Source organism: Cygnus atratus, chromosome 2, assembly GCF_013377495.2.
Source record: "Cygnus atratus isolate AKBS03 ecotype Queensland, Australia chromosome 2, CAtr_DNAZoo_HiC_assembly, whole genome shotgun sequence".
NCBI lineage: Eukaryota > Metazoa > Chordata > Aves > Anseriformes > Anatidae > Cygnus > Cygnus atratus.
This window is the reverse complement of record NC_066363.1, coordinates 126,340,885-126,366,090: the sequence shown is the minus strand read 5'-3', so window position 1 is coordinate 126,366,090 and position 25,206 is coordinate 126,340,885. Positions and strand designations below refer to the sequence as shown.

The 25,206-nt window shown below is 43.0% G+C and overlaps 2 protein-coding genes across 8 annotated transcripts in view; one reads left to right on the top strand and one right to left on the bottom strand.

Annotated features, from left to right (window-relative positions):
• Positions 1 to 270: 270 nt before the first annotated feature.
• On the bottom strand, positions 271 to 23,286 carry LOC118256294 (uncharacterized). Its single transcript, XM_050708779.1, has 7 exons — positions 23,085 to 23,286; positions 16,588 to 17,058; positions 5,411 to 5,482; positions 4,751 to 4,865; positions 4,400 to 4,423; positions 3,342 to 3,483; positions 271 to 1,310 (listed from the first exon to the last, which is right to left on the bottom strand). The coding sequence occupies exons 1-6, from the start codon at positions 23,284 to 23,286 to the stop codon at positions 3,411 to 3,413; spliced, it is 957 nt and encodes a 318-aa protein (XP_050564736.1). The 3' UTR covers positions 271 to 1,310; positions 3,342 to 3,410.
• Positions 16,524 to 25,206, top strand: part of EYA1 (EYA transcriptional coactivator and phosphatase 1) — a 165,867-nt gene continuing 157,184 nt past the window's right edge. For 6 of the 7 annotated variants that reach the window (XM_035563142.2, XM_035563139.2, XM_035563137.2 and 3 more), the window contains exon 1: positions 16,524 to 16,638. The gene's annotated coding sequence lies outside the window, so the exon portion shown is untranslated. The remainder of the gene's footprint in view (positions 16,639 to 25,206) is intronic. The other variant, XM_035563143.2, reaches the window with a different exon arrangement.

The following is a 25,206-nucleotide window of genomic DNA, read 5'->3' as shown; positions in this document are numbered from 1 at the left end:
TGTGGTTGAAATTGGCTTTTTTTTTTTTTTTTTTTTTTTTTTTATGGGGAGGGAGAACTGGAGGAAAGAGGGAGTGAGAGAGAAAACAGGGCTAAAAATACCATTTGGATTTTTCCAGACCTCTCATCCTAGAATATTAGAAAATGCAATGTGTAAAATAATACCATTTTGTCATTGTTGTTGTTCAGTAAAGACACAGAGTAGCAGACATAAATTGTTTATTTTTTATTTTGATCCAGTAATATGCTTTCATATATGCTGACAGCTGCATTTTCTTCAATTCAGAATACACACACTTTCAGCTCTGCATTTTTGATCTCCCAGAAGGACAGACAACACACTAGGGGGTCATTTGGCCAGTGGGGGGTAAGAAAACTTTCCACCGTGTAGATTAATATGGAGATAAATCCACAGCTGTGTGGATCAATAGAATTACATCTGTTTACATCAGCTGAGGATCTATCACTTATCAGCAGTAGTATGTTTCCCAAGACAGCTTAACTGATTTGGACTTAATTCTTGATTACATGGTTATTTTGAGAACTCTGCAATGGCCCATAAGAGAAATCCTACTGTCTTCAGTAGTCTTATCTAATTTATACTCTAGGTCCAACAACTATTACTGATACTATGTGTTAGCAAACTAAAGGGAATGTTTTGAATAGTCTGTGCCGTTGTCTTCACACTGTTCATTGGTAAAGATGTTTATAATTTTGAGGAGTTAAAAAACTTTCTTTGAAGTAACTGGACTCAGAAGACTGGTCCACAGGCATAACTGACAGTACTCAGGGAGTGGAAAGAAATTTGAGTCCTACGTGCCAATGCCAAAATCAAGATACAGTAGGTCCAGGACAGCCCCTGAACTGCTTACTGCTTTTGGTAACCTGATGTCATGGATAAATACCAGTTATTATTTTCAAGTTCATATTTTCATACCGGTTTCAATTTGGATGACTGCATCTTAATTACAAATCTCAATTACAAATGATTTACATGCCTATCTCCATGGAATCCGATCAAATGCTACTGAGGGTGCAAGACACCAGATCAGTAGTGGCTGAGATGCAGATGCACCTCGCAAAGGCTTTACTGTTATTTATGTTGCAATGTATAGTTTTCATCAAGTGTCACTCAAAGGAAGTATGTTTATACACAGACATTTATCTCTGCTTTTCCTCTTCTCCCCCCCACCTTTTTTCTTTTCTTTCTTTCTTTGGTATATCTCTTCTGTTCCTTCTGTTCTGTATCTCTTCTGTTCTGTTCTCTTCTTGTTTCCTTAAAGAATGGCACCATTTTATATGTTTAGGCGTCTATGGAGAAAGAAAGCGAAAGAAAATGAGTTGGTGTAAACATTGCCTTTGCAGAGTACTGTAATGGGTAATGGCCAAGAAAAGTAATCTACAAAGTCACTGAAAAAGCCAAAACTCAAATTTCTCTGCCTCCAACGCACATCAGCCTAATGTTCACTTCATCAGAGAAAATATGAATAACTTAGAAGTCGAATTATATTGACCTTTGGGGTGAATTTTATTTTCCGTCACTCCAAAGCCAGCAATACAAAATCTCCATATATGATCTTAGTGCCTATAGTCCCTTGTTCTTATTTTTAAAAATTAATGACAGTGCATCTGTCGATAGTCCAGATCGCAAGATGCCAAAATTTTCTTTTTTCTTCTTTTTTTTTTTCCCACAGGAATGTGGGTGGATACACGGATAGGGCTGAGTGTTTTGTTCCGATCAGCTTTTTACATATACGGTTTCACATTCAAAAAAATTTAAGAATCATATGTGTAGAGAATGAACAACTTCATAGTGAAATAACTGTTTTGTCTGTTCTTAATTTATTATATATTCAATTGCTTTCTGAATATATCATATGTGCTATTGTACTCCAAATACACTTTGTAGACATCTACCAACACAATAATCAGCTTTGTTTACATTACAATCAGACTTAAGTCATGCCTGTAAAGTCATCACATTTTATGTATTTACACACAGACTTTCTCCCGGCTCTTTCCCTTAACAGACCATATAAAATGCAAGGAATGGTGTCACAAGTCCTGAAGTCAAATCTGCAAAAGTTACAAAACATCAGGACAAGGCTGCTGCCTGAGCTAGAAGAACTGATCATCGGCATTAGGAGGTGGTCATCCGGGGACTGGCTCTGGAGGAAGAGCTGGGGTGCTCTGCCATGGCCTTATCATACTGGTAGCAGACAACAGAGAAAATCAGGTGGTGACCCTCAGGAGCCCCAAGTCTCATCCCAGGCTGTCGACCAGGCTATGAAAATTGGGTTTTTCATTTGCTAGAAATGCCAAAATAGACAAAGTTTCCACTGTTGTTGTATTTTACATAGACAAAGTGTTAAAATCTCTGCCAACGAACATAAGGCTTGAACATGCAGCATCGGGAGAAGAGGTTCTGCTACCTGTATTCCAAATATCAGTCAGCTGAGTTTCAACATGTGGAAATTACAACTGCAGCTCCTGTTCTATGTGAACATGTTTGCTCTTGCAAGTCTTTCAAAGGTAAAAGTTTAGGAACAGAAATTTTTCATGAAATCTGGATAAAGTACCATTTGGATAATTAAAAAAAAAAAAGATCAAAAAGGTAAACTGAATGAAAATAATGAAAATAAATAAATAAATAGATTACCTGAGGTACAGAGAGCAGACAAGACACTTGACATCTGCATCCCTAGTCCTGCCACAGTACCCTGTGTTGCTGATGTGGAGGAACTGATATTTTTTTTACACAGCTCTACAACAGTGCTGTTTGGTGACTTAAAAATTGGGGAAAACACATCACCTCCTCAAACACTTCTCCATCTATCAAGAAGGCTAAGAGATTTGACTCACTATTCAGCAGCATACTAAAGATCCTGTGCCATTTTAAGCAAAAGTGGTCCCACTAATTTGTCGCAAAGCAAGAGGAAGAAAAAATCAAACAGGCAAAGAGAGTAAGAGTTCACAGGATTGTGAATTCAGTGGAAATTAGCTAGAGATTGAATTTAATTGGCAAACACAACATAGTTTTTTCATGTTTAATTGTGCCTCACCATGCTAAAAAATCTAAATGCAATGGTATAGTAAAAAATAATAATAATAATAAATAAATAGTAATAAAAAACACCACCAACAACAACTAAACAAACAAACAAAATAAATAATAATAATAATAAAAAACTGCAGCCAAGAAAAACATCACCAAAACCTCCCAAGGAGATATCTGGCAGGAATGTGCTAAAAGAAACACTTCACCAAATACTTGTTGGCAAGGACAAATGTTGTTTTCACTCAAGTCTATAAAATGAAAAAAAATAAAAATCATTCCAGGACCTATTATTTGTAGCTCTGTTTCCTCCGCAAATTTTGTCGGTATGTAAGACATCATCACTTTGTTGATTATCATTTTAAATTGGTGAAGTCTGGATTTTCTTCCACTCTGCTGTGATGGTGGAACACACTCAATGATTTTTGTCTGTGACAGAAAGATTTTAGATGAAAAGCAAGCATAAAGAGCTTAAGAACACAAACATCACAAAATGATAATTAATCTATGCAAAAAGTCACACTAGAAGCACATCATAAAATTTTAGTGCTGTGGTGAACATATTTTTTAAAAATTAACACTCTTACAGCGGTTATCGTTTTCCTATATTCTTTAAATGTTCTGATTTAAAATTTCAAAATGCTTTCCTATGTCAATGACAATCTTAATAGAGTCCAATTAGTTCCACAAGGCACTTTCTGATGCACAAGCCTCTGGCTTGATTGCGGTGAATGGTGGGTATTTCCTGTGTTTAAGTCCACATATGGATTGAGTAAGGCAGTGGCAGAGAGACTACTGTTTTCCTTCACTACATCTTCATTTCTTTTTCACAGGCTAAGCCTTTTTTGTTTTTCCTGGCTCTGTTGTCAAAACATTGACCAGAGTTTTGGCTCATGGTCTTGGAATACGAGGCCAAAACAATCCTCTGGAAAACAGTGTGGCAAAATATATTTTAAATCTATACATTCACCATTCAACCATGTGAGTAACCACGCCCACTGCCCCACTCTGTGGTTTAAAAACAACATGGGTTTGCCCCCAGAATGGTTTGATTTATTTGACAAGCTTTTTCAAACTGGGTATATCAACATTTAAACTGTTCTGAGGCTTAGCTTCTTACGTCACTTGTACAGCAAGTATTAAAACACACTCTAATCATTTTCTGCCTCTATTAAACCAGACAAGGTGAATGCATTGTGCATTCTGCAGGATTGCTTTGAATGTCTCCAAAGACAGATGAGGTACAGTGATTCTTTTATTTTTCCCTCAATACCATAGAATTAGGACCTTTTAAATATGATCTTTGTTACAACCTCTTTGGAAAATACATCTTTATAACAATTACCTACAGCTTCCTCTTGTTCCCGACCTACAAAAGACCAACACAAAACAGTAAGAGATGACAGATTTTAAGGGTTTCTTCCAAAAATGCACAACCACGTGCACAACAAAAATGCACAACCACGTGGTGACAGTGCAACTTATTTACCTTCATTCTCAGGTTCATGAAGGGACAGTCATTCCTCAGGACTAACTGAGAACATAAACTGAAACTCAGCTGTAAAACTGAAATTTTACATTTTATTCAAAATTTTATTCACAGAATCAGGAAAATTAAAGTACAGAGATGGTATGGGGTAGATTAAATATTCTATTCAAACATAATCTAATAATTTAAGTACTGGTATGTCATTACCCTGAACGACGAATTCCTGTATGATTTATTTCCAAATTTTTCATTCCGTTTTTTGCGTATTGTGTACCACAGCATTGAGCCGGGCCTCTTTTGGTGTCAGTTGCGTGGAGATGACCTACAGAAATATATGCATAAGCCTAAATTTGGGGGAAAGGATCTGCTTCTACCTTGACCAACCTATAAATTATCTGTGTGACACTTGAACCAGATTTAAATATCCCACCTGGATTTCCTCCCAAACTGCACAGCAGGAACCAAACAGCAGGCCAGAAAACGGCTTTCGGCGTTCAATAAAACTTAAACTTCTCAGCCAAACCTGCTTCACTGTGCAGAAAGCTTTGCAAGGGGGAAGGGAAAAAAAAAAAAAAAAAGTCTGTAGATGTGGGGACCCGTTGTACTGTTACCCTTTTACCCCTCGCAGCACAGGGCTTCCCCGCCCCGTTTTCACCCCGGGTGCGCGCAGGGGGCGCGGGGAAGTGCGCGGGCACTAACTGGGAGAAAAGCCAAAGCAATTAGCGAGGGGGCGGGAGTCGCTGCTGCTGCTGATGGATGGCCCCTGGAGGTCGCCCCCAGCCCCTGCCCCGGCCACACCTCGGGCCCCAGAGCTGGGGGGCCGCGGCCGCATCCTCCGCGCCCGCGGTGCCCGCCCGGGGTACTCACCCTCACCACCTCCAGCATCCTCGCCGCCTTTTTTTTTTTTCCTCCCGTACTTTTGAACGTGGTCCCGTCGGCCTGCATCATGAAAAGTATAAACCCCTATCGCTGTTTTTTTCTAGCAACTGGAAAAAATAATAATAATAATAAAAAAAAAAAAAAAGTGGAGGTTGGGGGGTGTAAGAGTAACATGAGGCAGCGCTTCAGCAAACCCCATAAGCCCGAGATGCAAGAGCTAGAGAAAAGGGGGAGGGGAAGGGAGGAGGAGAAGCTTGAAAGTATCCGCGCAACTAGCAAATAGCTCCCTTTTGAGTCCCAGACACCATAACCTGTTTTACGATTAGCGATCTGTTTAAAGATTTGTCCTGGAAGTACTTGCTATTGGGTTACAAAAGGTGACGTTAATTGCATTAAGCCATAATGACCCGTGAAGGGTTGCAAAGATTTAGAGAAAAACACGCTTCTTTCTTAAAATAATAGTAAATAATAATAATAATAATAATAATAATAATAATAATAAAGTGGGAGCACAGCACGAGGACGAGGTTGCCGGGGATCCCCGGAGGAGGGAGAGAAGGAGCGGGGGAAGCAGCCCCACGGCCCCGACCCCGCTGGATGCCCTCGGCTGCCCCCTGGCCGCCCCGCACCACTGCGCACCGCCCCGCACATCACTGCGCCGGCAGGACGCGTGTCAGCCCCGGGCACGCCTGGGCGCAGCCGCCGGCGATGCGGTGCGGAATTAAATGTGTCTGCTCATAATCTATAGTCTCCCTCGCCGGGGCAGATCGGGCAAACAAAATTGTCATTCCAAATGAAAAGAAAACACTATTTCTTAGAAGTGTTTAGGAGGGTGCACAGCGGGGCATATTTTCTTTCTTACTGGCAAGAGTTTGTAACTGGATCCCTTAACATTACTGAGAACATGAAAACATGAAACAAAAGTATTGATCCAAGAATTCGCAGAAGAAAAGTACCCAAATACACACTGGTTTGTTTGATTTTTTTTTTAAGGTTACATCAGATGTTTACTGAGTGAAGCTGAAGCTTGCGATATAGCCCTTGCGTGAGCCATTCAAGCATACGTGGAGGAAAGTGTTATTTGTGTTGTTAAATTTACATTATGTTCACTTTAATTGCATCAGCTGCTAGATAGACCTAGGAATAATGGCATTTAAGAGGGAAATAGCAATCATCTTCAGAAGACTGCAGCATAATGGAGGAACCTAATTAATTTAACCTTGCAGTCTTCCATAATGGCTGTACTTTATCATTTCCACAGATGGAGCTTGAATGAATTAACAATATTGTTTATCCCAGCAGACATCTCTGACTGTGGTTAGCCGATGGCAGATTTCCCACTTAAAGATGCATTTCTTCACTTGAGGGAAACCAACTCGAGTACTGGCAATAGCTGTCGAAACTTGCTAGTGTTATATGTGTATGGCATATTGGAAAACTCTGAGAAAATGCACAATATCGGTCTCTTTATGGTCTCATCAAGTGATGCTGGAAGAAGATAGAGTGTTTCCTTGCCTACCAGAGCCAAGACTTTTCCAACACCATTTCAATTTCTCTTCCTTTACTTTCCCCTTCACTGTATTTTTTTTAACGGCGTGTTCTTCTAATCTTTTTTTTATTTAAAAAAAAAAAAAAAACAAGTACGTGTCTATTTCTAGATTTGCAGAATTCAACCCAATACTTTTCGAAGATGATTTGCAATGTTTACAGACTTGTTATGCTTGGGAAACCTGAGTAGACCTGAGGTAAGCGCTCCTCCACCCACAAAACACAGCAAAAGCCTGATTATTTGAACAAGATGATTGTTTACTCTTTCAGGAAATAATGCATTTTCCACATCGTCATATTCTATGGTGCACAGGCATGCACACACTCAAGTCACACGTGGGTGTCACCAGAGTCGGGAAAGGAGAAATCCACCGCTTTGCATATTCTGGCCGTCAGAAAACACCCCCTGATCCTTGATACTAAACTAGGCATAAACTACAGCAGTAATATGTTCTGTACTTTTACTTGCATAGCTGAGAGAGTGTTGTTTGGCAATTTTGAGATGGATATTTGTTACCCCGCACGTGAAGAGTTAGCCACAGAAGCGAACAAGCATATCAGACGAGCACAGTCTCAGCACACTTCTCTCTCCCGGCTCTCGTATTTTATTCAGACCGTTTGTTGGTGCCTGAAAGACGAGGATAGTTCAACTTCCTATGTACAGTAACAGTGCTTCTGTGTTCTAAGATAGATCTTAAACTACTTATTTTTTTTAAGGTTTATTGGTATCTGCGGTTTATTGTTGCTGTTGCTTTTTTGCTTTGTTTTTGGTTTGGTTTGGTTTGTTGGGGTTTGGGGCTTGTTTGGTTAGGGTTTTTTGTTGTTGCTTTGATTGTTGCTGGGTTTGTTTTTCTTTGCGCGCTTCTGAGTGTCTGGCAAGCAAAACCCCCTTCCCTGAACTTCTACATTGTCCTTGCCGCAAATGATAACTTGAGACCATTCTAACACCCTAACACAGTAACTGCCTTTTCTATTCTTCCTTTGTACGAAGCAGAATGCAATAGAAAACAACGTACGCGCGGTAGAATGGGGTCTGCTCTTAAAATTCTTCCTATTATTTACTATAAAGCGATAAAGCTGAATAGCAGCCTAGGAGCCACCCGGGCTGCTTGCGAACCGCCACCTTAGGGCGGCTTTGGATCCAAACCCCTCTTTGCTCATCCGGCAGGTCTCTCCGCAGCCAGCCTGCGGTGTGACATTAAATATCTACACCGGATTAAACACTCCGGTGCGGCTTGGATTCTCTCGCTGGCGGGCTAAGAAAGCCGGCAGCATCCTTAGGGGAGCAGCGCAGCGAGAGTGAGAACGCAGTGATTTGGGCTGATGACGTGAGCCGTGACGCTGCCCCAGCTAATGGGGAGCTAATGATGCCGCTTCGTTAAACAAAGGAGGCTACCCGCTTCGAAACCCCGTCCATTGGCCACCTGGAAAGAAGCGTGTGCGGCTGGGTGTATAAATTCCCCGTGGAAAATGGGATACGAGAGGGAACCAGCCCGGAGAGCAGCGCAGAGGAATTCAGGCTGCGAGCGGTGAGCAGCTGAAGGCAACGCGCGGGGCAAAGTGTAAGGCGCTGAACCACTCTCTGTGGCGCATGGAAATCAGTTAAATCATCCCTAAATGCCCGGAAAAAAATATATATATTAAAAAAAAAAAAAAAAACACGGCCGGTGAAGCCCGCGCAGCCACACCGGCACGGTAGCTCCTGCGAGCCGGGAACACCTGCTCGCCCCGCCGGCCCCCTGCGTGCCCCCTCGGGCGAGCCAGTCCCGCGCAACCCCGTGCAACCCCGCGCAGCCCGGAGCGCCGCTTGCAGAGAAGCCCCCGGGTGCAGCCACGCACTGTCTGTGCCCGCACAGTGCTGGGAGGAGCCCTACACAGGGCAGGGGGGCCCGCCATACCCCTGTGATGAGGTCGCTCGGGGATTTTAGGTTTTGCTTCGGGACTTAGGCGGACGCCCTTGCGAGAATGTGTTCAGCTGCAAAGCCAGCCCTTGTGAACGCGGCATTTCAGCCCCCCAAAATTAGTGTATTTCCAATGATAGAGATTTTTTTTCAGAAAACAAGTTTAAAAACCGCACAGTGTCGTTAACAAAAAGACAGAACACAACCCCCAGGGGGAAGCCCCATGTTGCCAGACTCCCCTCCGAGGAGGGAAAGGGCCGCTGGGCTCCGCACCGCGGATGTTCCCCACGACCTCCGCGCCCCGCGGTGGCTGCGCGCTCGGCAGGGGCTGGGGCTTGGGGGCAGCCGGAGGGAGCTGTGCTCCAGGGCCCGGGCCGAACCGTGCTGGTGGCGGGGAGGCTGCAAAAAGGTCGTCCCGAGCGCTCCCCGCCGGCCCCGCTGCTCCCTCCGCGGGTGAGCTCAGCCACAGCGCCCGCTTGTAGCGCCGAAATCCCGTAAACCTTCAAATCTCCTATGAAAATTAATAAAAACATACGAAATCCTAGACGGTCCATTGCAACTGATTTTTATCTACCGTTTTACGCGCTTCATTATCCACCTAAATATAAAACCCGCGCGATTTAATGTAGTTTAGGGAGACCACAGGCATTTTTGGCTTTCCTTCGCCTTTTCATTCTAGCGCTGGCAATGGGCTGCCTGCAGACTTCTCTCAGGAGCCGAATGGGATGAGACCAACGAGGGAGAAAACGACTGCCCTCACTGTACTTAATGTCTCTCCAAATCTACCCGGGGACCCCCAGGCGCATCAAATGCTGCACTTCTGCACATCTCCCCGGGCGCTCGCTCCCTGCCACCGTTGCGCCTCGGCAAAGAGTTTTTCTGGAAGCTGGAGACCTTGGCCGGGCTCGGGGGAAGGCGGGGGTTGGCTTTAATCATCATCGTCAGAGAAACAGAATCAGGTGTGGATTTGTTTCAGGCCATGTTTACATCAATCAGTATTTTCGTTACAATCTTGTCAACGGTTTTAATTCAAAGCGTATGCTAACGCAGGAGAAATTAAACGGTACAAGGGAGAGCGTTATTTTTAGAAAAATGCGATTAAGCACACTGGCGTGGCCGAAATACGTTGATTGTATCAGCGACGAATATATATATATATATATATATATATATATAAATTTCCTAGCTTAATCAGCAAGCAGACGGCTCGATCCAGTGCCCCCAGTTTTGGCGAGTTGCGGCCGTGGCCTGGCGATGCGGCGCAGCAAACGGTCTCCTCCTCGGCGTTTCCCCGCTTGTCTTAAATTACGCGTAAACACAGCCCTGGGTTTTCAGCAGGCGCTGGCAGGGGCTGGCACAGGCGGTGCGCATGCAGGGGGGATGCTTCCAGCACCCGCTGCCCGCCCGGGGCCGCGCAGCCTCTTGCGCGCCTTGCGCTGGCTGCGCCTCCCCGCGCAGCGCCCGCGCAGCGCCCTGCGGTACGCCGGGGGGCGGCCGAACAAGGCGCGAAGAGATGCGCGGAGATGCGCGGAGCCGGCTGTCCGCCCTGCCGCCCCTCCGGGAGGGCTCAATTCACCAGAAGAAAGGCTAACCCGCCCCAGATGCGCTCCTACCTGCGCTGTATTTTTGGTTTAGCTACTTGCGCGGGGCGCGGATCGTCCGGCGGTTGCGGGCGCCCTGCGTGCGTCCCAGCGGCTCTTTTCGCTCCCGCTCTCCGCCATCCCCGGCTCACTTTTCACATCAAATAGGCCATTAACTTTTGATCCTCGCTGTTACATTCCAGGTTTCCCAGTGATGTTTCCTGCACACCGAGCCCCCCCTCCCCCGCCGCTGTCCCACTTCGCATTTAAACGCGGACCGGTGCATCTCAATTTCTGCCGAAAATGTAATTTTGAACATATGCACTCATTTCGTCTCTCCGCGCCTGGCCTTACGTTGAATTGCCTCTCCGAGGACGGACCTAACGTTTTAGATGCCCCGGAAGAGCGCTGAATTTTTGGCTTTTGTAAATCCTGCAGCAAGCGAGCCAGAATGAGAGCTATCAAAATACCGACTAATGCTAGCGAAGACAATTTCCGTAACTTCAAAGCCCGAATGCGCCCATTGGCAATCGCTGCGCTCACGCACTGCAAACAGCGAAAGGGATCAGGGGCACATTAGATATTCGTGTCTGCGACATTACTGAGAAGAAGTGACTCAGTTTCCAGTCGAAGAGTTTTTTTTTTGTTTTAGTTTTTTTAGTTGTTTTTGTTTGTTTGTTTGTTTGTTTATTTACCCTATTTGATATCCTAGTTTTCTCTGTGGCGTAAGAAGCCACTGATTGTAGTGCTCCAGGAGCAGCCCCCCCAAGGTGTTACCGGACATCACCTCTGCCAGACCACGGGATCGGCCCGCGTTGTGTGAAAAGGGATAATTTCCCGGAGTGCCTGGTTGTCACCCCCAGCTCTGCCCCCCAGCCCGGCTCCGCGGCCGGGTTGAGGCGTAGGAGCCCTGGGGCAAGAGGCAGGGAGGTGGCGGCCGTCCCCAGCGCATCCCTCCGGGTCCCGCCCCGACCCCGTGTCCGGAGTGCCAAAAAAAAAGAAAAAAAAAAAAAAAAAAAAAAAAGGAAAGAAAAGAAAAGAAAAACACCCCCTACCTCCACCCCCAAACAAACAAAAAAACGAAAAACACAAAAGAACTCTGCCGGGAGCTCTTTTGCCCAGCACAGATTTTTTTTTCTCTCTTCCCTGGTTTGTTCCTAGTGCACTTGCAGGTTCCAGTTGGATCATGGGATAATATTAACTTTTAAAAATTCACCGTTTCGTTAAATTTCTTCACTATTAATTCGCTTTCTGGAATAACTCCAGAAGTGCGCCCAGAAGAGGCCTGAACAAATTCTGAAAAGGTAATCTTAAATTCAAACGTTTTCCCCCAGACACCTGAAGAACTGTGTTGTTTTCCTTTTTTTTTTTTCTATTAATCTGTCAGAAATGTGCTGCAATGCCTTCATATCCTTTCATTCATTAAAATAACACTATTCTTTTATTTTCTGGTCATTACTAGAAATACTTCAACTGTAAATTAAGCTTTTCAAGGAGTTTCGCAGGCAAAATGATAAAACCATTTGAACATACTTTTATAAACACAATTTTCTCGAATATACCACGCAATTTTCTTCCTGAGGGTATATATAATCTTTCTGAGGATACAGTAATGACAGATAAGCAAGATTTAAATCGTAAACAAGATGATTAAATTACACAGCCCAGCCTCTCGGACTGTGAGGAGTTAAATGGAGCCATAACGTTCTGAGGAAAATGAGGCACATTAAGCACAAAGAAGTTTTCCAAGATTCCAGATAAGGCACCTTTGATTGAACTCCTGTGTTTGGTAAACTGCTGTTCCAAATTTGCCTTAGTCACTGTGCTAGACTGCTTCCACGAGTAGTCTCACACAAAACTGATGCACAAGTCCAGGTTTGCAGAATATGACCTTAAACAAGTGGCTTGTCACTCTGAACGGTTCAGCCTCCCATCAGTATCTTTGTTTTGTACACAGGCTTCTAATTTCAGGCCTTTACTGCTGAAGAACTTTGTGATCGCATTCTTAAAGGGAGGAAAGCTAAGGGTATTATTCCATTTCACATGCAGTAGTCAGCTTGAAAATCGTAATGAACATCGGGAAGAGCAAAGACACAATAAAAATCAGCAGAAAGTTTAAAATATAAAAGGCAATAGAATAGGATTTCATTGATAATCTACTCTATAATATGGTTTTAGACAGTTATTTCATGGAAGGAACTTCTGTAAATCTATTTACTCAGAACTAGGTCCGTAAGCGGTTTCAATAAAATTACAAACACGAGTGTTACACTGTTGGGTCTTAAAAAGCAGATGAATTTACAGACACTGAAAAAAAGTGCTCGAAATTCACCAGAACTCAGAGAAAGTAGCATCTGCCTCAGAAAGGTTCCCATGTTTCATTAGAAACTCTCTCTTTGAATCCTGTATTTCTTCTATTAATAAAAATTCCATGTGTTGGACTTTGCTTTTAGTTGCATCTAGGTGTAGCTGAAGATGACATCTGACTCTGGAAATGAAAGGCTCAGTTTTACTAGTCCTTGCTTGCATTGGTCATCAGGTTTACATTCATGGCAATAGTTCTGTTCATAATGCCCATGCTGGGACAACATCTAGCTCATTCCCATACATTGTGCAGGGGCCGAGGGGCAAAAGAATTAAAATTTCCTTTCTATTTCTGAAAGAAACCAAAAGGACTCTGAGGCAGACAATAAAACACTTACTAAGGAGGTTCCATTTTTATACTCCCTTTCCAGCATGAAAGTTCACTTAAGTAAAACAATGAATATTTTAGAAACTGAGCGTACACTCAAGTTGCTTCTAGAAAGTTAAACCGCATGATGGGCTGAGTGTTGTTGTTTTTACTGTTCAGGGCAAGGCGAGCAGCGTGCTACAGTAGATCTGACACAGAAGGAAAAACATACAGATAGGGCACAATCATGTCTATGGTAATGAACTCAAATCCTCAAGTCTGTAAAACCACATTGTGTTCTTGAGTGATGAATTTTGTATTTGGATCACTAACTTAGTTGAAAGAAGTGTAAAGACAGCTCCCTACTGGCAAAGTATCTGAGGAGGTTACAGAATGCTGTTTATTCCAGCTGGTGTCTGGAATAAATTATGTTCAAGAAATTGGCTCCTGATACTCTTATTTCAGATGAGAATTTGTACAGTGTGCTAAGTCCTAACACTTCTAGCCAAACCAGATCCTTCATTAGGATTTGCCGTTCATCATACCTGCCAGGAGCTCTCAGATCTGGAGAGGTGCTTGTTTTGAGGAGTGAAAGAATAACAGAAAAAGAACCGTTTACCTTGGAGCTCCCGTCAGCTCTCAAAGGCACTGGTATTCAGAATTGCAAGACTCTGAGTTGTCAGTCTGAATAAATTTTCTCACTATTCCTACTTAAATTCTTTAGCTGTACAAGAAAGCCCCAAATTGTTTTTAGATAAACTATAGGTTGTAGGAGCCACTTAACATTTCAAAGGTTTCTACTACAGATAAGGGGGCCAATTGCAGCAGATGACATGACAGCTCCTGGGAAGGGAGGGAGCATAACTTGTTCTTATTCCAGTGGGCACAGCAGATGCTTGACAACTCCTGAGACTGGACTCTAGGAAGTAGGAGGGCAATATGAGTGCTATTTTAAACAGAATTTAAATATTTTGATCTATAAGACATGTTTATCAATCACCCAGTGTGAATGATATTTATGCTGATTTTTCACTCAGTGCTTAAAAATTATATAGGTTTCACTTGATTCTTCTTACAGCATGAACAACTGACAAACCTGCAGAAAGGGAAGGCCAACAGAAATACTGTGAAGTCAAATCTAAGGAGATCCAAAACACTCGCCACCATATTGTCCAGGGCAACAGGAAGGAGGTCGACACTTTCACTTTGATAAGTAGGCTCACACCTCTCATGAGAGCATAGTCCTCTCTGGGGCTGTGTTTCCAGCATCCTCACAGGTCTATGTAACACTTATACTCACTCTGGAGCTCATGTTCATTTTTTATTCTTAGGTTTCCCACACTAAAGTAAGTGCATCCCTTGGGGTCTTAGATGTGCTCTGGCAAAGACTTTCTTATGTATTTTGGACACGTGTAGGGTTGTTGCATACTCTACTACTTCATCAAAATTAGTAAAAGAAATCTGAATCTCTGAGTTTATAGCAGCTAAGACTTCTAGGTGAAAAAGGAGAGAATTTGGATAGATGCCCTACACCTGACTGTGAGGAAAGGCTATATCACTGAGTGGATATTCAACCATCTGCTTAGTCAAAGGTTGTGAATTTCTGAAGAAATTTCTCCATACAATGTAGAATTTAGGCTGCAGACATCTATTCCATGAGTCCAGGAGACAGGATGTTACAGATGTCCTGTTGTCCTTCTTGCTTCCAGAGATTTTTATGGATGTATATGTGCTCTTTTCCATTTCATGTTCCACTAGAAGGGAGGAGGTGGACATATGACATCACCTCTTAAGTGTGTCTACAGACCACCATTTTTACAACCTGTAGATCACATTCTCCCCTCAGGTATGTTAAGACAATTTGATCTGCTTCCCTGCAGTATAAAAATGCTCACCAAAGGTAGTGTGATCTGTTATTTCTTAGTGTGATCCCATTGTCATGGATCAATGTGAGAGCAACTACCGAATTTAACGTGAATTACAGTAAGCTCAGTTTAATATCTTAAAATTGTGTTGACCTGGATATCGTTTAATGAAAAATAAATATATATACACATAAAAATATCCAGTATCTAATAAGTCAAAAGTATGGCCTAATGTATTCATTTATTTTTTTAAAAAATAACTGCACTTTGTCTCAGCTTGTCAGTGTGTTTGTATATGGCCCCATACTTGTCATTTTAATTCACCCTTAGCCTTTAGTTTACAGGATGGCTATACTGGAGAAGAAACAAGTGGGGGAAATCCCATCAAATCATTAAGAAGGAAGAATAGATTCCAATTGATTGGGATCCTTTAAGACAAACAGCTAGATACTCTATTGATTTGAATGATATTGCTTGTGTACCAATGGTTAAGGAAGATTATAAATGCTTGTGGGGACGAGATCTCACTTTCTCTAAAGTCAGAGAGATGTTTTGTACTTTCTGAAATTGTCATAGAAATGGATTGTGAAGATCTGGAAAAAGAAAATAGCTGAGGAGTATGTACTGAAGACAAGGAAATGTTTGAAATATTTGGAAGAGCTTGAAGCAATGGCAACTTTATTGTTATTGTTATTGTTATTGTTATTGTTATTTTGTTTGTTTAGGGAAGCACACCTTCCAGTTCAAGAAAGAAGAAAGGGAGAATGAGGCCTGGACTGCAGTGCTGGTCTTTAATAGTACACTTTAAAAAATCACCAGCTGAGCTCCTTCCTCAGGGACCAACCTGCCGAATGGAAGAGGGCACTCATTAACTTTAGACTTGGATGCCAGTGCTTCATGCTGAGTTTAAGTTCATACCCCCTGCACGGACAAGCAAAAATAATGTTTCACCACTGCTTTGCACTGACGTCGTACCTGAAGTACAAGACCAGGAGGATCAGCCCCATACTTTCTCTCTTCGCAGGTACTGAGGAGGGGGTGCTGCGCACCAGCTCTGAATTTGGGGATAACCCGAGGTCCGAGGGGTCAGGTGCCACTTTCATCACAGCACGGCTTCCTCCACTCTTCCCATGCTGTCCTTGCTCTCCGGACTCACTCTTCGCCTTCTCCTTCAGGGGCAGGGATGGCTTTCCCAAGAGCGGTGCATCCCCACCGGCCGGGGATGCTGCGGGTACCGCGGCGGGGCTGCACCCACGGCACTGCAGGAAGCCGGGATCCTCCGGCGCCCCTCCTTCCCTTCCTCCGCTCTACCTTCCCTTTCAAAACACTACTCATAACAATAAAAAAAAAAAGCGGCTGGTTTTTTGCAGCCCCGGGAACGGAAAGCGGCGGCAGCGCGGCGCGGCCGGGCAGGCGCGGTGCTGCCGCCGGGCGAGGCGGCAGCGGCGGGAGGAGGAGGAGGAGGAGGAGGAGGAGGAGGAGGAAGAGAAGGAGGAGGAAGAAGAGGAGGCGGGCAGTCGAGCTGCACCGCTCCGCTCGGCTCCGGGGAAGTTTTCTCGGCGAAACCCCTCCCCGCCCAGCGCGGCTCCTCGCCACTTACCGCGCCTGGGGAGCCGCCGGGCCCGAGCCTCCACCCGGGAGGCCCCGCGGAGTAAGTGCGTGCCGAGCCGTGCCGAGCTGTGCTGAGCCGTGCCAAGCCGTGCCGGGCCGTGCCGGGCCGTGCCGAGCCGTGCTGGGGGCCGCGGGGGACTCCGCGGGTTCGCAGCGCTGCAGGGCTGCAGGCGGGGAGGGGCGCAGCTGCGGGAGCCCCGGTGGGAAGGGGAGGACGGGTTGGAGGGTCCTGGGGGTCCGGGGGGCTCAGCTGCTCTGAAGGCGGGTTTGCGGGCAAAGAAATCTGCGGGGGCTTCGGTGCGGTTCGCACGGCCGCCTTGCGCGCTGTCCCCCGGCCTGCCGGCTCGGAGCGCGGCGAGTGCCAGGGGAGGTGTCCACGGCTCCTCCTCCTCCTCTTCCTCCTCCTCCTCCTCCGGCAGACCGGGAGAGGCGGCCGGTGCCGGGCCACGACGGCCGAGCGCTCGGCAGGGTCCCCGGGGGTCTTAGGCGGCCGCTGCCCGCGCCCAGGTGGGCCGGGGGAGGAAGGGGGCGAGGAGGGGCGAGGGGGCTCCCTCAGTTCGCTGCCCTCCCCGCATCGCCCAGCGGCTCGTTCAGGAGCAGAGGCTGCAGGGACGGGGGCTGCACCGCGGGCATCCCCCTCCTCTGCTCCCCTGCGGAAGGGTGCTTGGATGCGGCTGGCTGCGAGGTGATTTTTGGCTGTTTTTAGTTTCAGGAGTCGAGGATTACTTTTGCTGGAAATACTTTAGAATTGAAAAGGCTGTGCTTCTATCACCAAGTCAAGTACCAGCGTTTTCTTCAATTATTAAAATATAACATTGTTTTGGTTAACATTAGTTTGGTGGGTTTTATTTTTATTTATTTATTTATTTATTAAGGCTCTGAGGAACATAGTGTTGCATTTAAATTGCAAAGGGAAGAGTAGTACACATTGGCTTCTAGCAGCAAAACACTTTCATGGCCTCACATGCTCTAATAAAATGCATTAGAATCACTTAACCATAGAATCATTCAGGTTGGAAAAGACCTCCAAGATCATCTGGTCCAACCTTTAACCTAGCACTGACATTACAAATGGTAGCATTGCAGTCTCTACCTTTGAATACTCACACTTTCCATAGTGTTTTTAAATAAATAAAAAAGGCTATAAGGAGAGAAATTGGTCATTCAGTGCTGCGAGAACTATGATTCCCCTCTTTTTTTTAAACAGAGAATGTGGTGTGTGGAAAGTCCCTACAAAACAATTTCCAGATTAGAGCTGTTCATTCTCTGCCAAGAGCTGTGTAAGCATGAACCACAATGAGTGCAGTTGTAGGATCACAGAGCAGCCATGGAGCAGGTTGTCTGCACCAGAAAATAGGAGACAGAAGGAAATGTCCCTAACTGAGGACTACAGCTCATAGAGGGAGCTGGCCTATTTAAGGCTAGTCCGGACACCCCCAGACCTTTGTGCTAGCCTGGAAACATTCTGCTATGGATTTCAGTGTAAGGTAAACTGTGGGTATCTGTGCCCTTGAGCAAACTTTCAAAACGTATAGATTAGTCTTAATGAATGGTTCAGCATCTTCAGCTCTCAGGCAGTACCCTTTTGCAGAATTTGTAATAGAATCACTAAAAATGTTTACAAGCCCTCTAAGCAAAAACTAAGTCACTGGTTCCTGACAGCTCTGTTATTTCTTCCAGGCCTGACATTTCATTTCTAATTTCCTTCAGCATCTGCATGTAAACTGTGTCATAAAAAAGTAGAAAGAAAAAGGAGGAAGCAGGCCACTCTTTCTTGTTGATGGGTCTACCCTGCTTGTGCTGCAACTCCTGTTGCTTGGTGCTGGGTGAGGGGTGGGCTCCTCTGGCAGGAGAATTTTTAAATCTTTGAAGGTCATTTGAAAAGTTCTTCAAGTCAGACGGAAATTGGGGCCTCCTGCATCCTGTGCATTTAGAGAATTTGAGGCTATTTTCTCTGTTTCTTTCATTCAATTACTTAATTACAGAATCCATAAATATTATTGCTCAAAATAACCTTTCCTTCTAGATTTAGAGGGAGGGAAAGTGATATAAAATTAAGGGATTAAATTGGAGTAAGAGGCTAGAGTTTTTCCTTCCTTTCATCTCTACTCTTTTTATCTTTCAATGTTTAATCTAATATATCAAACATCACTTGATAATGATTTCTCAAATGTCCAGACGCTTTTAATGCCGTTTTACATTTTTTAACCTCTTTGTGACACAGCATCCCTTCTCACTCTGTCTCCAAGTGCTAATCATACCACACAACCATGGAAACAGTAGCAATGAGTTTACCATTAATTTCTATGAATCAAGCCAAGATAGTACCATCTCATAAAGAAGAAGGCTTTAGACCAATGTTTGACCAGATTTGGAGGTGTGACAGCAAGCTCTTGAGCTGTCCTGTGGCATGTGGGACGATTCCTGTCGGAGCCCAGGGGGTCTATGGGCAGTGGGGCCCCGCCGTGCCGGTCATTCCAGAAGAATCACTGGGGTGAGCTCCCAGCCTGGGAGGTGGGTCTGCATTTTTGCAGCTACCCTTATAATGAAGTGAGCTGTGAGAAAATTCTTTTTATTCTCATGAATGGAAATTGTGTGTAAAGTCCTTAAAATCAAGCAAGCCACAGCAGGGTACTTCATATGCTTTTTAAAGCTTTTCCAACTCTAAGTTGTTTCTCTGTCCTTCCTATGTTGTTTCCATAGCAAGTCACACCTACTGACACTTAGGGCAGTTGGCCTAATTCCTGAAGTTTCTGACTTGCAATTACTCAGGCTTGAGTTCTTTATCATCTAAATATTAAGGAGGATTGCATGGTATCGTGTTGATAAATTTATTATTTTTAGCTTCTAGGTTATAGTTCTCAAAGGAAAGAGAAACATTATGCTCAGGATTTTAATGCAATACATTCTTTACTTTCTCCTTTATTACAAGATACTATTTATAATAATTTATTTGTAACATTATTTGATAAATAAAACTAATTCATATTTTATAACAAATTGTACATCTAATGTCATATGGATTAAAACTATCTATCGCCTGCTATGTTTTTCATTTTTAGTGTGTTACTTTAGCCAGTGATATATAACAATAACTGCAGTTTTATCATGAACTATGATGGTAGAAAAGATTACAAGAGTATTAGGATAAGCAAACTTGTTATAAGTGTGGCTGTTCCTAGAGGACAGGTTGATTTTAATGTCTTGAAGAACTTCAGTTGTGTTTCTCACTTTCTTATTTTTTCACGTGTGTACATAAAAGTAATTCTTGTTGGCCAAAACAGTTTTGAAATGTGGAGAGTGGGAACTAAATACTGACGTTTGACTAACCTGGTATATTTTGTGATAACCAAGAACACATAATGCATCGTTGTGTAGTTATGTAAGCAGAACCTATTTATCAAGGTTCCTAACCCTTAAGTTTTCAGTTTTTGTTATGTTAAAAACGATGATCTATTGAATTCATTTGCATGAAAACAGAGTTTGGCAGAAATCAGAGGAACAGAACGTCATCTGTCAAGCAAGAAATATGACTAAGTTGTACAAACCATCATTTATAAATATTTTTAAGCATTGTTTCCCAAGGAACTGGGAGTCCTACAAATGCTCTCACAATCACTTCCTTCTCCTCCCCTCTAATATTCACACCAATTGTCCAAATTTGGCAAAGATTTATTTGTGAGGTTTTAGTTTCATAAGAAGTGACTGCTGGCCAGGGAAGAGAGCTCCCAGACGGTGCCTCCACCCTGTACCCACTCAGAGCAGGGCAGACCCACAGGCAGCTCCTTCATGGCTCTGGACAAGGGACAACGGGCACTGCCACTGCCTGGGCAGCCCAGATGGGACTGCAGAGATGTGATGGGGATGGAGCAGGGCCCTGGGATTGCCTGCTGAGAGGCGCGAAAGGCGTAGCAGAAGAATCTGAAGGACAGCTTGCATCCCTGTTAGGTAAATATAACATCACCAATGTTTTAAAGATAACTTTTTAGTTAGTGGATTGTTGGTATTTCTGGTCACCTTGGGTCAGGCTTCCAAAGGTGTTTAGGTAAGTAAAGGCACAGCTGGGTGCTTAATGTCATTCATAAGGGTGCTTGCAGTGCAAATAAATAAATAGGGATAAATGGCTATGGATGTTTAACCTCCCAAGGTGCCTTTAAATATCCTACTGGACCTCATGTTGACAACTTTGATAGTTCAGTGATACAGCCTTCTGGTTTTCACAGGCTTAGGGCTGTTCATTCACTTTCAATTGGACTTTCACAGAGATTGAAAGAGAAAAAAATTAAATAGAAAAATGTCTCCCATTTTCCATTTTCATAGGTGAGTCCAAATGGAGAAAATAGGCTTCTTCCACCTACTAGTGAAAATCACACCCACTGCAAATAAAGCTAGAACTTTACTGCATGATATAAAGTAGAAATATTTGTAGTTGGAAAACAAATTCTAGCATTTGATCTGTTGCGGTACGTGAAAGTTGTGACTTAGCCATTAACATTTGTCTTGACCTTGAGAGACAGCGAACATTTCTCATCATACAGAGCATGTAGGAAGGTAAAAAACCAGCAGTATCTTCAGCCTTACTCATGAAGGCGTAAGGAAGGCCACTGATGCTTACGTTCACCTGAATCTCAGTTGTTGGTTGGTCCAGGGTGGATGCTGGAAGTGGCATGCATGGGGAGACACTGCTGTTGGTCCCATGGGGAGGCAGCTGGGGTTTGGGCGGGCTGGGTAGCCCAGGCTCCGTGCCACGCGCATGCATCTATGCTGCTCCCAAGGCCAGAGTGAGCCCTGAAGCCATCTGGCTCCAGCCCAGTGCTTGGGTCCCCTGTGCAGAGACATGCAGTGACTGGGGCACGGCTACCTCGCCTGTGAGTTTTCTCGTTGAGTGTTGGCTTTCCATAACCAGCATGACTCACTAAGGCATGCTTTCTCTAACCCATCCTATTTGGGTATATTTTTCTGCTTTCTGGGTATATTTTTTCTGCTGTGGCTTTCACTGCTGAAAATAATGCTGATAGTGTTTTCTTGCTTAAATGCTTTTACTAGAATGGTGGAAGCTTGGGCTTTAATGTAGGTTATTGTGATTTCAAACCCAAATTCATCTGATTTATTTAAAAAAATGAATAGAAGTTAAAAAAAACAAAACAAAACAAAACATAATTTCAACTAGAGGAAAATTACATTTAATTGCTCTGTGTAAGCCTTACAACTTTTACATGTGACTTGTGTTAATTATAATTAGCAAACCCTTACTTGTTTGTACTGTGATGTGCAGTAGTGGTACAGTTGTTTGTTGTTAGGACACAAACTTTTACAGACTTGCATATATTTTACAAACTACTTTAAAAGCATGTGTAAAATAAGTAATGCCCTACCTTTAATCTAAATTTGTAATAGGTGTAGAAAGGCTTCCTAAAGTACATATATAATTATTGCTCATTAGAAACACTGCACAGAACCACACAAGTTGAAAGTAAGCTTTGTATGTGAAGCATCTTGCACTTCTTTCCTTAGTTAAGCAAGTATTCCAGTGGCATATTGTGGTTCGTAGCTCAACATTTAGCATGTGTGTATTTCATATTCTTAATTAACCATGATACTTAGTCTAATAGTTAGTGATAATCTGTGGATCTACTGGCTTTTTTTTTAGTGTATTTGACACATAAAATGCAGAAAAAGGTTCAACTGCTCAAAAAACTCACAAGCTAAGGAATTGGCTGTTGCATTCTCTTTTTGTTCTCTTTAGTAGTAATACATTGAAAAATCCATTGAAAAATCAAGCAGGGGCTCCTGTCATTCTTGGTAAGATCCCATGGATGCTTAGAGCAAAGTTATTTAATCCTAGTCAGAATTTGGGTTGTAAATGGTGATTTTAACAATTTTTAAAAGCATAGGTGTCCCTTATGTTTTCACCTAAAAAGAATATTCTTTATTTCTCGCTCTAAACTATTAGTGTTTTTCTTTGCTGAACAGTTTCAAACTACATTTCAGATACGAATAAAGTCGATCCGACTGGGTAGTTTAAACATCATATTAATTTTGTAAGTCATTAAAAAGAAATCTGGCAAGCAAGTTGCCAGTATAATTTTAACATTGTTTTACAGTTAGACTTTCATGTGTATTCAGTATTCAATGAAAAATATGATCTTTTGCTATGTTTGGAGAGCTCTACTTTTAGAATAACATTTTTGCTTTAAAATTATATATGTATGTGTCTCTCCCACTTTGGCTCTTTGTGGAGCTTCCTAACACAGACTGCCTGTTTGGTGCCTCTTCCAGGGAGATGCATGAGGCAGTCCTGCCATCGTCGGCACACGTTTTGATACCTGATGCACATATTCACCAGGGCTTCATTCCTCTTGGATATTTAAACCATTCCTGGCCATTGTAGATGAAGCAATCAGCACTAAAACTTTATCAAGACATTTGATGCCAGTTGTATTTCAGTTGTAGAACTTGTAAAGAGTGGTAAAATAATAACCTCACATCTGGAATTTTGCCCCACATTTTGTCCCTCTCTGATGTTCTGGAAGTTTTTGTCACTATTTTGGGGGGTTTCTTTCTCTTCATCAGGAGCAGTTTCTTTGTGTTTGACCATGTCTTTTCCAGCTTTAGGAGACCAGAGAGCTTTCATGAGCTTGCTGAAATTAGCAGTCAGAATCACATTCTTTGATAAACATGCCAGCATCTCGTCTGCTTATTTCTTCTGGAATAGAAGAAATTTCTTCTAGAAATTTTACGCTATTCTAATTCCACTTTCTTCAAATAGCTTAGTTTGAATAATTGTGCTAATCAGGCACAATCATTTTTTCTGGGTGTTTTCCACTTGAATGGAAGATATTTCAGGTTATCAATTTAAATTAGCAAATTATTCCTAAACAACTGAAGTGAATAGCAGTGAGAGCAGACTGTGAAGAACTATGCAAGGACCTTATGAGACAAGTCACTAGAAAATACAAAGACAAATGAAATTATGTGTAGAGAAATGTAAGCTGCTAGACCTTGGGCCAACAGTGGCAGCTGTACATGAAAAGTGATGAGTACTGAGTTGACCCTCACCATTCAGAAATGAGATCTAAGCACCAAAGATAGTTACAAGAAAATAAGATTGGTGTTCAGAAATGGTCCTGTTCCCCAAGAATGAATGTTCAGATTTGTTAGGAATCCAAAAAGTTTACATGGGTTCAAGAGGAAGACAGATGAGAGAGCTCTGTCAAGGGTGTCAGGACAGATAACTACATCAGGCTCAGTAAGTTCTCTGAGCTGAAATAGCAAGAAGCTGGGAAAATATAGAGGAAATGACATATGCTTGTTCTGTTCTTGCTCTTCTGTGCTCATTTATGGCCATTGCCAGAGAGGGGACCAGAAAGATTGTTGGTCTGAACCAGTATCATGGTCCTTGTGTTCTCAAAGCAAGCTTGTTAGGCATAATTGCATATGGGAGAAATGTAACACTAAGTCTATTGTCAAATGTCTTCAAGGCTACTGTATCGTAACAATTTTATAAATATAATCTGGATTTGTAATGTAGTACAGTTATATTTCCCAGTCTGTCACTGATATAGTTTGCCTGGGCTGCATTCCTTGTTTTCATAGCGCTCCTTTCCCATTTTCTTTCTTCCTGGTCCTCCATCTGTTATTTTGATCCAGTAACACAAGCTTTTTGTATAGGTTGATGAAACCTCATGTGTCTTCAGAAGAAATGTTTGTTTTTGTTGAGATTAAAAACATTAAGGAAACACCATAATTTTTGATTTTAATTGAAAAAAAAAATCTCTTTATTTTAAAGTTAAAAGGGATTCACCCAGATAGACAAAATATCTAGATGTCTAATTTATAGCACTGACTCACAAAGAATGAGATTATTTTGGTACTGACCTAGATATCATAGTGAATGTTAGTGCCATGGGATTTACACATGCCTGGCCGGGACACTGGGAGTGCTTATTCTTTGTTTAGAAAGGAAAGCTTACCAATAAACCAATAACATTCAAATTTTTCAGCACTCTTCTGTGGAAGTTTACACCAGCCATGAATCCTGACACTTCACGCATTTCTGGTCAGGGTTACTGGAACAAAGGTGAATTGAGATGGACGTGGATGTTTATGGGCATGCAAAAGCAGTGACCTACCTAATGTGCTGTTGTAGGGTGCTACCTGCAGGCTGCATGTCCACATAGAGCTTTGAAACTGGCCCAGAGTCTGCGCTTAGGTCAACATCAGCATTGTAGATGCTGCGGGATGTCTTCCAGCAGATGTGCGTGTTAGGTCCTGCGCATCTGGGCACCTCTCTGTTTTACTGCAGTCCCTGAGGCTCACTGGAAGGGAGGATGCTGTATTGCATCTGCAGGAGTTCCAGGCTGAATCAAAGGTGGTCTTCAGTCCAAGCACTGGATTTAATTGTTTATAAAGCTGCTGAAAGGTCTCTACTTTTTTTTTTTTTAATATCTTTCCCTCTTCCTCTTTATTTCCTTTCTTTTCTTTTTTTTTTCTGTTTGGTTTTTAGCTGTTACACTTGGCAAGTTTCTTTCCTACCATTTGGAAATAATTGTTTTCTAAATACTACACAGTATATCTGCCAAATTTAACACCTTAAAAGGAAGAGGGG